We start from the raw sequence: 13,157 nt of genomic DNA, 5'->3' as shown, positions 1-13,157 counted from the left end.
TGGTATGGGGATCTGAACCCATGGCCTTCAGGTTATAAGGCTGCACTCTAACCAAGTGAGCTAACCAGCTAGTCCAATTCATGCTGTTCTTTATGCTGGAACTTTCTGTGTATTCTACTTTTCTGGGTCTGAGTGTAAGTAGTTTTTTCTCAAGGAACCTTCCTTCTAAGACTGGGATTTTGTACTCCATGGCATGTCATTGTAGGAATTATCATAGAACGTATAAATGCCTATTTATTTTTTGCTTTAATCAGTAAACTGTGAGGTCCTTGATAGTCTGGACTATATTATGTTTATCTTTGCCTCCCTAGTGTCCTGTCACAGAGTTGGTATCCAAAAAATATTTGTTAAATTGAGCTGAAAAATTTTAGGATATAAAACTAAATATTTGATAGAATTAAAATACTGTTCTGCAGGCATAGGAATGGAAGGCTGACTAGCAACTGAACAGAAAACTGAAAAGTGAGGCAGTGTAATATTTTAATATATATTAAAGAGGATATCGTCAAGCCAGTGGGGAAAAAGAGAGGTTATTTAATAGGTGGCAGTGGAAGAATTGATTATATTTTAAGAAAAGTTCCTACTACACACTGTAGCAAAATAAATTCTAGATGGATCGAAAACTTATGGGTAAAAAACTAAGCCATAGAAGTATGGAAATAACACATAGTTGAATATTTATGCAGGCTCGGAAGGGACAGGCCTTTCCAAGTATAATCCTCAAAGCAGAATCATACATAAAGGAAGGATAACCAAAATGATCGACTTAGTCTCCCATGATCAGGAAAACAGATTTGTCATTTGCACTAGATTTCTGTTGCTTCTCTAATGAATCACCCCAAACTTATTGGCTTACAGCAACACAAATGTATTATCTTAGGGCTCTGGAGGTCATAAGAGTGACACGGGTCTCACAGGCTAAAATCAAGGTGTGAGCAGGGCTGGAGGCTCTAGGAGAGAACCGTTTCCTTAAACTCTCTGGTTTTCAGAGGCTGCCCATATTCCCTGGCTGGTGGCCCTGTTTCTCAGTCTTCAAAGCCAGCAATGTTGCATCTCTCTGACCTTTTTCATAGTCAGGTCTCCCTCTGATGATAGCTGGGAAAGTTCTGTGCTTTTAAGTACTCATAATTAGATTGGGCCCACGTGGACAACTCAGGATAATCTTAGATCTCAAAGTTTGTATTCTTAATAACACCTGCAGAGTCCCCTTTGCCATGTAAGGTGACACATTCACAGGTTCTGGGCATTAGGACAGGACCATTTTTGGTGGGGCCGTTATTTTGCCGACCACATGGCCTGAATGACCAAGAAGGAATCTTCTCTTTACAATGAGGTTTTTACAGATCAGTAAGAAAAAGTGCAAAGGGTATGAACAGACAATTTACAAAAAGAGGTGCAGTGAACAAAATTAAAAAAAAAAAATGGTTCAACCTCACTGGTAATTGAGAGAAACACCACCAACATTGAGACTTCTTTTCTCCTATCAAGTTAGCAGCAGTGTGGTCGCTCAGGTGCTGCTGGTGGGAATAGGACCAACACTCTTTGGCAGTGTGTACCAACAGCCTTTTTTACATTCATGCTCTACATCTGTGCGTTCCATTTCCAGGAGTTTATTCTCAAGGGGTCACCATGGTGTTGGCAAGTATTTGTCTTCAGAGATATTTATGGTTTGTTTTTGTAGCCACAAACAATTTTAAGTGAGTTAAATGTCTCACAGTTAATGTTGGTTAAACAAACTATGCTGTAGCCATATGGTGGGACGGTGTGACATTAGAAGTGATGTTCTAATCAGCGGCCCATGTTCACTGGTGCTCATTCTATTATGGTTTTTAAAAACTTTTTTTAAATTTTGAAATAATTGTAGATTTACAAGGAGTTGTAGAGAACCATGTACATATGGTCACCAAATTATGGCATGATGGTTTCATTTATGATATTTACTTTGTGATGGTGTGAAAGCAGTGCATGTTGAGTAGAACCCACACTTCCAGTGCCCGCATGACCACTCTGTTTCTCACCTCGAGTGCAGTACTCAGTAAATGAGATATTCCACACTTTTCTGTGAAGTAGGCTTCATGTTAGATGCTTTTGCCCCACTGTGGGCTAATGTAAGTGTCCTGAGCATGATTAAGGTGGGCTGGGCTAAGCTGTGATGCTCAGTAGGTTAGATGTATTCAACGCATTTTTTACTTAAACCTGTCATAAGTTGAAAATATCTTATCAGGATGTAACCCCACAAAAGTCAAGGAACATCTGTGCTCTTCACCTCGTGTTTAAATTTACACGTACAGCATATTTTCTTTTTATTTATCAAACAGTACATATAAAGTAAATAAATTACTTAAGTGAATTGAAAAAGAATTAAGTAGTGATATGGGGAAATAGCCACAGTCTATTACTAAATAAAGAAAGTAAGATTTCATTCTGTTTTTAAAAATGAAAACATTCGTCTAAATATCTCTTTATCTGTGTTTATCTTTACATACACACCCCCACAAGGTACTGCATGAAAATGTCACTGTGGTTATCTCTGCCACGTGGACCCTGTCAGTTAGGATGTATGACAGTAGTGTCTTCACAAATAGGGACTTGTTTGTTTCATGTTTATTCCATGCAAGTATGTGGGAGGCTGAGGTGATCCAGGGTTGGACTGGCAGCTTCACAGAGCCGCCACAGACCGTGCTCTGTCCTGTGTTTCTTTCCTGCAGGCTTTCATGGTGGCTTTATTTCCTATGCTACTTCTCATGCTTGCAAGACGATGAGGTGCCCAGGCCTCACCTCTTGGTGCCAGGTGGAAGAAGAGGGGGCGAAGGACTAGAGGGGTGCTGGCCAAGCCTGTCTTTTTTTGTTAGAAAAGTAAAAGCCTCCATATATTTCTCACTGGCCTGCACCGTGTCACGTGGCCATCCTGGCTGAAGTCGGCCAAGGAGAAGGGGCTCAGCTGACCAACAGTGTCTGCCAAGTTGGGTATTTTGGAAGACTTTTATAATAAAACCAATAAATCTTTTTTAAAAATTGTATTCATCTTCTTTTTGAAATTCTCCATTTGATCTTCAGACAAAGTGGTGCTAGATGAGAGTCCCCGATAGGCATCTCTTCATCAGTTTTCAGTCCTGTCTGAAATGTGGCCTGTGGGCAGCGGCCACAGTCCCCTCACTGGGCTTGTGGTGGAAGCCTGAGGCTCTGTGGGCTGCTTTAGGGTGCGGCTCCCTGCCCTGAGGCCCATTCCCAGGGAGGGCGGAATGTCCTGCTTGTGTGTGGGGGTGCGCCTGTGTGGCACCTTTCATCCCCCTCAGGACCCTCAGTGGCACCGTGGCAGCTCAGGGAGAGTTGGCTTTCCTCAGTTGTGTGGGTCACTAGGGGCTGGGTCAGTGGTGGGCTCTTGGGACAGTTGAAGAAAAGCTAATTGGTTTTCCTTTCTTTTTAAATAGCATCCAGCATGTGTACGGAGCCCAGCATCCCCCTTTCGATCCCCTGCTGCACGGCACGTAAGTGGAGTGTTAACTCCCTCGGCATCCTGGCCCTGATGGGAGGAGGCCGTGGCAACTGCTGTCCTTCCGCTTCCCTCCAGCTCCCTGGAATTCCCAAGGGAGAGGAAAGTGGTTCCTCATCGGCTGACCCGGATCAAGCCGTTGCTTTGTGTGAGCACTGCTGGCCTTGCATAGCTCCTCCTCTGTTGGGGAAGGTGGATGTGGACACCACAGCTTCATGTGGGGGAGCCACGCCAGAGAGCAGGGGGCTGGTGCCCTGAGCCAGCGGGCAGCTGTTCTGGCATGCCTGCAAGTTGCGGATCTCCCTTCCTTGTGACCATATTCTTGGCCCAGCTGCTCGAGACTTGATCTGCCCCATGTCCTGGCGCCTGTGCCAGAGTAGGCAGGAGAGAGAGGTGTGGAACTGGGCCTTGTGCTGGCGAGGCCCTGCAGGACTGTGTCTGCCCGACCAGCTTCCTGACACTCAGTGGGCCGTGTTGTATGTTGTCATATGTGGGGTTATAATGTCTCCAAATCCATCTGTGAAAGGCCTGTGTTCTCTGCACGGTCTCTCTGGTCCCACATCACTCACCTGATGCTGTAGTGGCTTTGCTGAGATGCTGGGATTGTGAGAATGTGTTTGCAGGCACTGGCTAAGGTGAGTTTGGAGTGCCATTACATGCAGCCGTGCCTCCTCATGGATCGGTACGTCAGGTGGTGGAGGCTGCTTGGCCTGCCTCTCCCTCTGCCTTCCCCCCCGTCACTGTATCCTCATGAGCTTCGCCCAGCCTTAGTTTGGATATCTCTGAATTTTGTCTGCTTTTTCACTTCACTGTCGGCTAGACTGAAGTTGAAAACTTTTATGTGAGTCATCTGGGGACTCCTTTCGGGCCAGTTTTGGAGTGAATACTCTTCAGCCCCGAGCGTGTAATAGTAAAGACTGCCTTTGCTTTGCAGCTTGCTCAAGTCCATGCCCAAGGTGCCAACCACCCCGGTGAAGGCCAAGAGGGTCAGCACCTTCCAGGAGTTTGAGAGCAACACCAGCGATGCCTGGGATGCGGGTGAGGACGATGATGAACTCCTGGCCATGGCGGCAGAGAGCCTGAACACAGAGGTGGTCATGGAGACAGCCCACCGTGTCCTTCGTAACCACAGCCAGCGGCAGGGGCAGCACGCCCTGCAGGAGGCACCAGGCCCCGAGCAGAGGCCGAGCCCTGTGGCAGAGCCACTGTCAGCCCCGAGTGGAGACCTCCGTCTGGTGAAGTCCATCAGCGAGAGCCACACGTCCTGTCCTGCAGGTAGGACAGGGAGGACTGAAGAGGTGGTGTGCGCTTTGGGCAGAGCCAAGAAAGGGGGCAGAGTCCTTTCATCGTGGGGGACCAAGGGGCCCCCAGTCTCATGTGCTGCAGGGCTCAGGGCCCAGGACAGGTCATCTTCCTAGTGGCCACAGTGTCCCAGGCAGGGGCAGCAGCCTGCACTCTTCCCTTGGGTTCCTGCCATGCTTTTCTTCTGTCCTTCTAGCAGCACGCATCTCCTTCTGATGGAGTGGAGGGCATGTGACTTTTGTGGGCTGGTTGTGAGGGGGCCGTGGTGAGCACAAGGGTTTGGGGGACCCTGTCTCCCTCCTGAGTACACCAGCTCTTGGGGCAGCTGGTGGCTCCGGGAGTGACATTTCCAGCTGAGGGCTCAGGCCAACTGCATGTTCAGGGCTGGACCTCCTCAGGCAGCTTATGGTGATTCCTTCCAGGGACCCATCCAGGTGGGCTCAGGGTCTGTAAGGGGTGAGAGTCTGACTTTTGGAATAGCCGTGCTCAGATTTTAACCCCCGCAAGAGTAGAATTATGTCTGTGGCTTATGTCCTTTGTTCCCAACACTCAGTGGCTGTTCCTGAGATTGTTGCCATACTTTTTTGATCCGTATATATTGGAGATGGGGTATGTCTGTGATGTAAAGCCACACAGTTATTTCATGTGTGTCTGTGATGGGCCAGATGCTGTTTTCAGTGCTTGGAATGCCCCTGGACAAACCAGATGTAAGTCCTTGCCCTCTGGGAAGTCTGTTCCAGTGAGAGGACTGAGGCTGACGTGCACACAACTAAGAGATGGACATGGAGTGAACGGGAAGGCAGCAAATGGGATGGGTCAAAATTGATGTGTGTGGTCATGAGAGCAGGGTAGGGGTAGAGTATAGTCTTCAATTGGGAGGTCAGAGATCAGGGCATCCCCACTGAGAAGGTGGCCCTTGAGTGCACCTTTAGTGAGGTGTAGGGGAGCAGCCAGAGAGCAAGAACAGGCTCTCATTGATAGCGCTTTCCCTGGTCTTCTGGAGGCCTGGGTGCCCTCCCACATTATAGATGAGAAAGTGGGGATTGTCATGCTTACCCCACTAATAGATGCGGAACTAGGTTTCACGCCTATGCCTAGTTTTCCAAAACCCTTTCTAGTAATTGACTAACTTCTAAAATGTTACAATTCTCTTTAGATAAGCATGCTATGAATTATTTCATTTGATTAGTTTTCATGTTGAAATCTACTAAATTTTAAAGTATTTGAACTTATAAATGGAAATTGTTTGGAGGTGGATTGAAAGCTGTGGTGACTGACTAAAGCACACACTTGCCACCTCTTTTATGCTCAGTCCTGGGCATCGTGCCCTCAGCCTGTACAGACTCCTGGTGTTGGCAGGGATGCTGATGAGACTCTGACAGCCCTGGAGAGCATGTCCACCACTGCTGGTGGTGGTCCTCAGCATCCTGGATGCAGGGGATTGCCTGGGTCAAGAGTGTCAGGGCCATGTTGTGTATGGTTGGTGGATCCTGACCAGGGGAAGCACAGGTGTATCTGGCCAGGGTTGGGGAGCCATGAGATGTCACCTTGGGATGGCTGCCTCCCGAAAGAGCAGGGCGAGGGACAGTCCAGGCAGCTTGTGGCTGGGAGAAGGGGGCCTGTGACCTCATTGCCTTGTGCCTGTACCTGCTTTGGAGTTGTTTCTGTGTTTGCTTTCAGGGCAAGCCTCTTTTGAGCACTTTGATATTTTAATGATAATAATAGCATTTATTGATCAGTTACTATGTGGCAAGTACTGTAGCAAGCACTTGTGATAAGGAACTCATTAAACTCTGCAAAACACTGGGAGGAAAGACTTGTTGTTACTCCTGTTGCACAGGTGAGGTTCGGAGGAGAAGCCAGGTGGCTTGCGCAGAGCTCCACCCTGAGTGGTGGGGCTGGGTTCAAACCCAGAGCATCTGACTCCAGAGCCCTTGCTGTTAGCCCTGCCTTCCTGAATAGAGCAGGGGTTCTCAGTAGGGATGATTCTGCCCCTGGGGACATGTGGCAATATCTTGGGGCAGGTTTGTGTATGTGTCACTGGCAGGTAGTAGGTAAAGCCGGAGATACTGCTCAACGTCCCACAGTGCCGAGGATGGCCTGCACCCGCCACAGAGCGTGATCCAGCCCCAGATGTCCATAGTGGTGAGGCTGAGAAGCCCTGGTCTGGAGTGGGAGATGCTTCTCTGTCAGGGCACTGACTGGATTGGCAGCTGGGAGACGGATGTTTCAGTTCCCCAGGCCTTGGCTGCCCATCAGTCACCAGACAGTTTGCTTGGTGGTGGCATGAAGATGGACACATCTCTGTTCTCGCTCCCTCAGGTTGTGGCACGGGGGAGGCTCACCGGCAGTCTAGTGGGGAGACAGATGAGTAAATGAGTGGATAGGATCCAGAAGCTTCCAGGGACTCAGCTTCCATATTGTCTTGTTGAGGGGGGCCAAGTTTCAGGTCAGCAAAGGCTTCAGGTGGGGGGGATGTCTGTGGGGTCTCCTGGGTTAGAAGGTTAAGACCATCCCGGCGGAGGGGAGGTGCTATCCTCTGGTCTGTCCTCATGCTTCATCTGCAACCTTTGCAAGTTCCCTGAAGAGAGGGGCTGTGTCCCCAGTTGTCTGTTTCTCTGTGGTGTCCCGTGTAGTTGCATAAATGTTGTTGAGGTGGACGCAGTTCTGCTCAGGGCCTGGTGACCACATGGCTCTTCCCTGTGCTTGCTCCCAAAGCACCGTCACATTCTGGGGATGAGGGCCACTCTGCTCAGGCGATTGACCTGTATGTCCCATTTCACTTTACTGCTCCTAATACTAGAGTATGATTGTCATTGCTGCTCATGTTAGAATTGTGTTTTGTAGTTCTAAACATCCTAGAATGTTCTGTGTCATTGGGCACAGTTCAGCTTTTCTGCTGTATGGATGTGCCACTTTGAACATTTACGTTCATGTGAGCATTTGTGCCCTGGGCAGCTGGAGGTCACCCTGTGAGTGCCTGTAGCCTGCTGTCGCCCACCTTGACCTTCAGCTCTGGATAGGTGGGCTGGAAATTCAGTGCAGTGCAGTTGGGTGGGTTGTGGGCTAGCCTTCCCTGTGCCTGTTCTTCACTTTTTGGCTTTCCTGACTTTCTTAATAAATACCTTGGAAATCTATCACCATCATACCCAAGGTTACATGCACTTTGCTTATTTAGTGACATTTGGGTTAATGGCAAAAGCACATCTTTAGCTGGAATGGGCTCTGGAGGCGCCTGCTCAGTGGGTAGTGGGCTGGATGAAGGCTGTCCCTGTAGCTGACCATGACCAAGCTGCAAGTGGGGTCTTGTGTGGATGCTGGCTGGTGTGGTTATGTCACACTTGGTGGAGTCCTGGGGGTTGGACGCTGATGTGCTTTCTGCTCATGGTGACAGGGAGACCTGGCGGTCAGTCTTCTTGTTTCCTTGGGTGATATCACTGTTGCTCTACTTCCACCTGCCTCACCTCTGAGTGGGGTGAGGGACCCTTTGGTATCATGATGAAGTCACATCACTCATCTCTAAAGATCGCAGGTAATCAAGTTGAGCACTTTTAATTGCGGGACACAGCGAAGGGCTGCTCTGCTTGCTGAGTGTTTTTCCTGTAGAACTGTAAATGCAGGTGAAGCAGTGGACTCTAAAGGGGGGAAAAAGGAGCTCTGAGTGTCACCACTCCTGGCCCTGCCTCACTGTGTGAGCAAGCCTTGCCTGAGCTGAGGCCACCTGGTGGGGGGAAGGGAGACAGGGACATCTGTGCCCCCACTGCAGCAGGCTTCTCTGGAGATTTAACTGGGCCAGTTTCTGCCCAAGGCCATAGGTTGCCTTGCTCTCAGGTAGCCTGAGGGTTTCTTTCAGAAGCCTCTCCCATCCAGATTACAGGAATGGGGCCGGCTGTGGAGGAAGGAGCTGGAGGAGTGGTGCCCTCGCCTGCCTGAGCTCAGCCACAGCTGCCTGAAGTGCGTGCCGGCTCTGCAGCACTTGCTCCTTGCTCCATTTCCTCGAGTTTAGTTTTCACTCCAGTTTTCAGTTTTTGAAAGATGAGCTTGCTGGGTGGATTTAGACCCAAGAGTTCAGAGCCTTTCAGAGCCTCTGCTTGTTGGTCCCTATTGGCTCTGCGTTGAGTGCCCTGTGGGCCTTCGGATCTTCCCTTTGGCTGTCCCCGGTCCTGGGTGTAACGTGCTCTGTCACCTCCCCCCATCAGGTCCTCATGGGCCCATGGATCGAGGGGGTCTGTGGGACCTTTGTGTGCAGTAGCAGTGGGCACACTGGGCAGGGAGTGGGCAAGCTTGTACACCAGTGCCACCTTGGTCACTGCCCATGGCAGTTCTGGGCAGGTACCATCCTTCACATGCCTGGCTCCCTACCTGACCTCCTCCCTCCGGGGCTGAGGTGAGATCCAGGGAGGGTCAGGCAGGCAGTGGAGGCAGACATGCTCCAGAGACAGCAGGTGGGTGCTATGGGAGCCTCCTGGTCACTGGCGTGTCCTGGCCTTTGCCTCCTTGTCCTCACTGCCTTTGTAGGCCTCGTCCTTGCCCTTCATGAGTGACTTGTCGGCTTGCCCCCATGCTCAGGCCTGGGTGAACCTCGCAAGCACCCTCCTCAGCAGATCCATGGGGTCCTGTCACCGGGGCAGGCCTCATCTGCTGGCCCAGGCACTGCTGGGAGTCTGACCACCAACACAACCTGAGGTGGTCTGGACTTCCCTGGCTGTTGTTATGTTGCTTTTGTGTAGGGATGTTTATTTTATTGATGAATAATACTTGGCCAGTGACACAGGTGAGTTCCATAGGTGTCACTTCCATTTTATTGGTCAAGAAACCAGGTTCCCCACTGCTTCATGGTGGGAGGAAGGGACAGTTGGGACCCGACAGCATACACACAGGGATAGTGGCACAGTAAGCGTGAAGCCGTCCTGATGAAGGCAGACCGTGCACTCAGGAGGCATGCCCTCACCCATCCCCTGTTCTTTCACCCTCTGCAGAAAGTACCAGTGATGCTGTCCCTCTGCAGAGGTCCCAGTCTCTCCCGCACTCGGCCACTGTCACACTGGGTGTGACGTCAGACCTGAGCACCCTCAGCACCTCCGCATTGAGTGAGAGAGAGGCCTCCCGGCTTGACAAGTTCAGGCAGCTGCTTGCCGGCCCCAACACAGACCTTGGTAAGTGCCCAGCAGCTCAGAAGACACGAGTGGGTGTTTCTTGCTGTTTCTAAAACAGATCACATTCTTGAGGGACTGCGTGTGCTGCTGTGACACGAGCACCTCCACTTGTAATCGCACTTGTGGAAGTTGGTGTGGTTGTATTTTCATGCTGGTAAGTCATGAAGATAGTAGTAATTTGTATGGATAGTTTCCTTTAGACATGCCTTGTTAATGTATTTCCAGTGCAGTTTGATAAGGTATTTTCTGTTCTTTTTTCCTCAGTTCCCCAAGTGCACTCTTTTTGAGTGCTGCCGTCGGTGAACTCTTTGAGGCCGGGCTGTCCCCACTCTTCACAGAATCCTGAAAATGGTGGCTCGTGGGGCACAGGGCTGATGGCCACCCTGTGGACCTACTGATGTTGCACTTTCTTGCATGGGGCTGGGGGCAGCGTGGAGGGTGACAGGCTGTGAGCACTGCAGGAGGGCCAAGGCAAGGCCCGGGTGAGGGCAGGCCTGCTGGGGAGAGCACGGCCACCAGGGTGGTTCTCCCTGGGGGAGCTTCTCCGAGTCACTTGCAGGACTGTGGATACTCCCTGGCTGGGCTTTGAGGCACACACTTGCCTTCAGGTCCGTGTGACAGAATTCCCAGTCATTGTTGTTGAGGGTCACTCTGAGCCTGATGTTGGCTAGATGCTGGGCTTTCAGGAGGATTGGGATGCTGCATTGGCTATGAGAGCACTCATAGTTGGTGGTGGGGAGGGGGGTGGGAAGAGGCTGGGAGCGGGGTGGGAGGAGGCGGGGAGGGGGGGGAGGAGGCGGGGAGGGGTGGCAAATGTAAACAGTTATGGGTGGTTCCAGAGCTCTGCTCTGAGGGCTGGGAGAGCCGGGAGGTGCAAGGCCCAGCTGGGCCAGGAGGTGGCGCGTGGGGCACGTGGATGGGCCGCACAGAGCGAGTACGATTCCTGCTCAGGAGGCGGCAGCTGAGCAGGAGGGTTCATGCAGGAGTGGTTGTCAGAGAAGCCTGAGGCCGGGCCAGTCAGCTGTTGAAAGGTCTTATAGCCAGTAAGATACAGCTCTAGTGCTGAGTGCAGGTCTCATGGTGGTTTTTTTTTCCACTTTGGTTTTATTTATTTTTTTGAACATGTAATACATGGATGTGTTGCAAGATTGCAAAGCACAAAAGAGTACAGTGAAATGAGTCCACTTCCTTGTGCTCAGCCTCCGCTTTCCCTCCCTTTTTACTGTCCCAGGTGTCTCCTTCCAGAGATGGCCTATGCAGATGTTGTATTACATGTTTTATTTTGATATAATTTCAGATTTACAGACGTTGCAAGAACAGTGTAAACAACTCCTATATAGAGTTGCGGGTTGTTTACATTTTGCCCTTTTACGTTTTGTGTGTGTGTGTTTGTGTGTGAACGTATATTCTCCTGAACTGTTAGAGACCTAGTTGGAGATATATCCTTTTCCTCCTAAGAGCTTTGCTGTGTGTTTCCTTACAGCAAAGACATCCTCTCAGTATAAACACAGTACAGCTGTCAAAGTCTGGAAATTTAACGTGACTCAGTACTATTTTAGTAATAGTAATATTATAAAATCCACAATCCGTATTCACATTTTGCCGGTTGTCCCAACAGTGTCCATTATACCTCTTTTTCCTAGTCCTGGATTCAAGTGGGACCATGCATTCTGTTGAGTAGTCACATCTCTGTGGTCACCATTAACCTGGATGAGTCACTCACAGTTTCTTGGTGTTTTTGATTTTGACATATCTGAAGAGCGCAGGCCAGTTATTGTGCAGGATGTTTCTTGGTTGCATTTATCTGATATTTTCTCATGGTGAGGTGTGGGTTAGTAGGGGTTTATGTTCTCAGCCGTCATAGCAGGAGGCACATGGCATGGCTTTGTCCTGACATTGAGGGTGCTTACTCTGATGACTCGGTTACAGTAGTGTCTGCCCATTCTTTCCACTGGAAAGTTACTGTTTTTCCTCTGATAATTAAGAAGTAATTTGTAAAGAGACACTTTGGAGTCTGTGCATTCATACGGCATATTTTCTTTTTCTGCAATGAATGCTAACACTGTTCTGTGGCTTGCTTATTTTTTTAAAAGTACTTTTTTTTTTTTTTTTTTTTGGCAGCAGTCTGGTAACAGGGATTGAACCCTGGTCCTTGGTGTTACCAACACCACGCTCTAACCAACTGAACTAACTGGCCACCTGCGCCTTACTTTTTGAATTTAACTATGTATTTTTCCATAATAGTACATAGAGAACTGCCTTCGTCTTTGTAGCTCATAGCATGCCTTTTTATGGGTGCCCTGTAATTTTTTTCACCAGCCACTACTGATGGGCATGTAGGTTATTCCTAATTTTCTATTATTAGATGCAACCTGAGAACTTTTCTTGAGGCATGTGAGCCTCATCCTGTGATGATCACACTCAGAGAGCCTCTGTAGATACGGGTGCAGAGAGAGGGCAGAATGGCGGATGGCTCTTGTGATTTTGGCTTCAGAATGGGGTGGGTGGAAGCCTTTTCTATCGAGATAGGAAATAAAGGCCAGTCATGCTTAGAGGAGTGCAGCCTTGTATTCAAGCACATCTCTTAGCCACTTTTCTTTCTTGTACCTCCGTACACCTTTTCTGCTGGATCCAGATACCTCTGAGGCAGTGCACAGAGGCAGACTCACATAGCACCCGTGAGAGTGGGCTCTGGAGGGGGGTGGCCTGCGTGGAGAGCTGTCACCACCACCCACTCACTGCGTGCACTCACTGCGTGACCTGGAGCAAGCTTGGTATTGGTCCCGTGCCTCAGTGTCCTTGTTCCTGTGATGGGCATGATGGTAGCAGCACTGACTGTGCAGAGTGAGATAACATGTATAAAATGCTTAGGAGAATGCCTAGCACATAATACACACTCAAAAATGTTAGTTATTTTTATTGGTCTTATTTTCATTTGCATTGGCCTATTTATCTTGTAACTTGATTTTTATAATATTGACATGTGGTCACTTTTGCGATCTTTGATAAGTCTAGGTAGTTTACAGATGTTTTATTGGTTGTGCTCAGTGGTTTCTAGCAGTAGGCAAGTGGCAAGGAGAGAGTTCAGGGACACAAGACTTGCTTGACGGGATCCTATTTTGGGTCAGGTCTGAGCAGTGAGCTAGAATCTTCTGTGGACTTTGTCACTGGAGTGACTTTTGGAAATTAAAATCATACTTAAAGAC

The 13,157-nt window shown here is 49.3% G+C and overlaps 1 protein-coding gene across 1 annotated transcript in view; it reads left to right on the top strand.

Moving 5' to 3' along the window:
- Positions 1–13,157, top strand: part of TBC1D22A (TBC1 domain family member 22A) — a 370,690-nt gene that overhangs the window by 19,157 nt on the left and 338,376 nt on the right. The window contains exons 2-4 of the mRNA XM_063074804.1: positions 3,432–3,488; positions 4,428–4,768; positions 9,775–9,951. Of these exons, the coding sequence (XP_062930874.1) occupies positions 3,432–3,488; positions 4,428–4,768; positions 9,775–9,951 (575 nt within the window). The remainder of the gene's footprint in view (positions 1–3,431; positions 3,489–4,427; positions 4,769–9,774; positions 9,952–13,157) is intronic.

Source organism: Cynocephalus volans, chromosome 12, assembly GCF_027409185.1.
Source record: "Cynocephalus volans isolate mCynVol1 chromosome 12, mCynVol1.pri, whole genome shotgun sequence".
NCBI classification, from domain to species: domain Eukaryota; kingdom Metazoa; phylum Chordata; class Mammalia; order Dermoptera; family Cynocephalidae; genus Cynocephalus; species Cynocephalus volans.
This window is presented reverse-complemented; position numbering and strand designations above follow the sequence as displayed.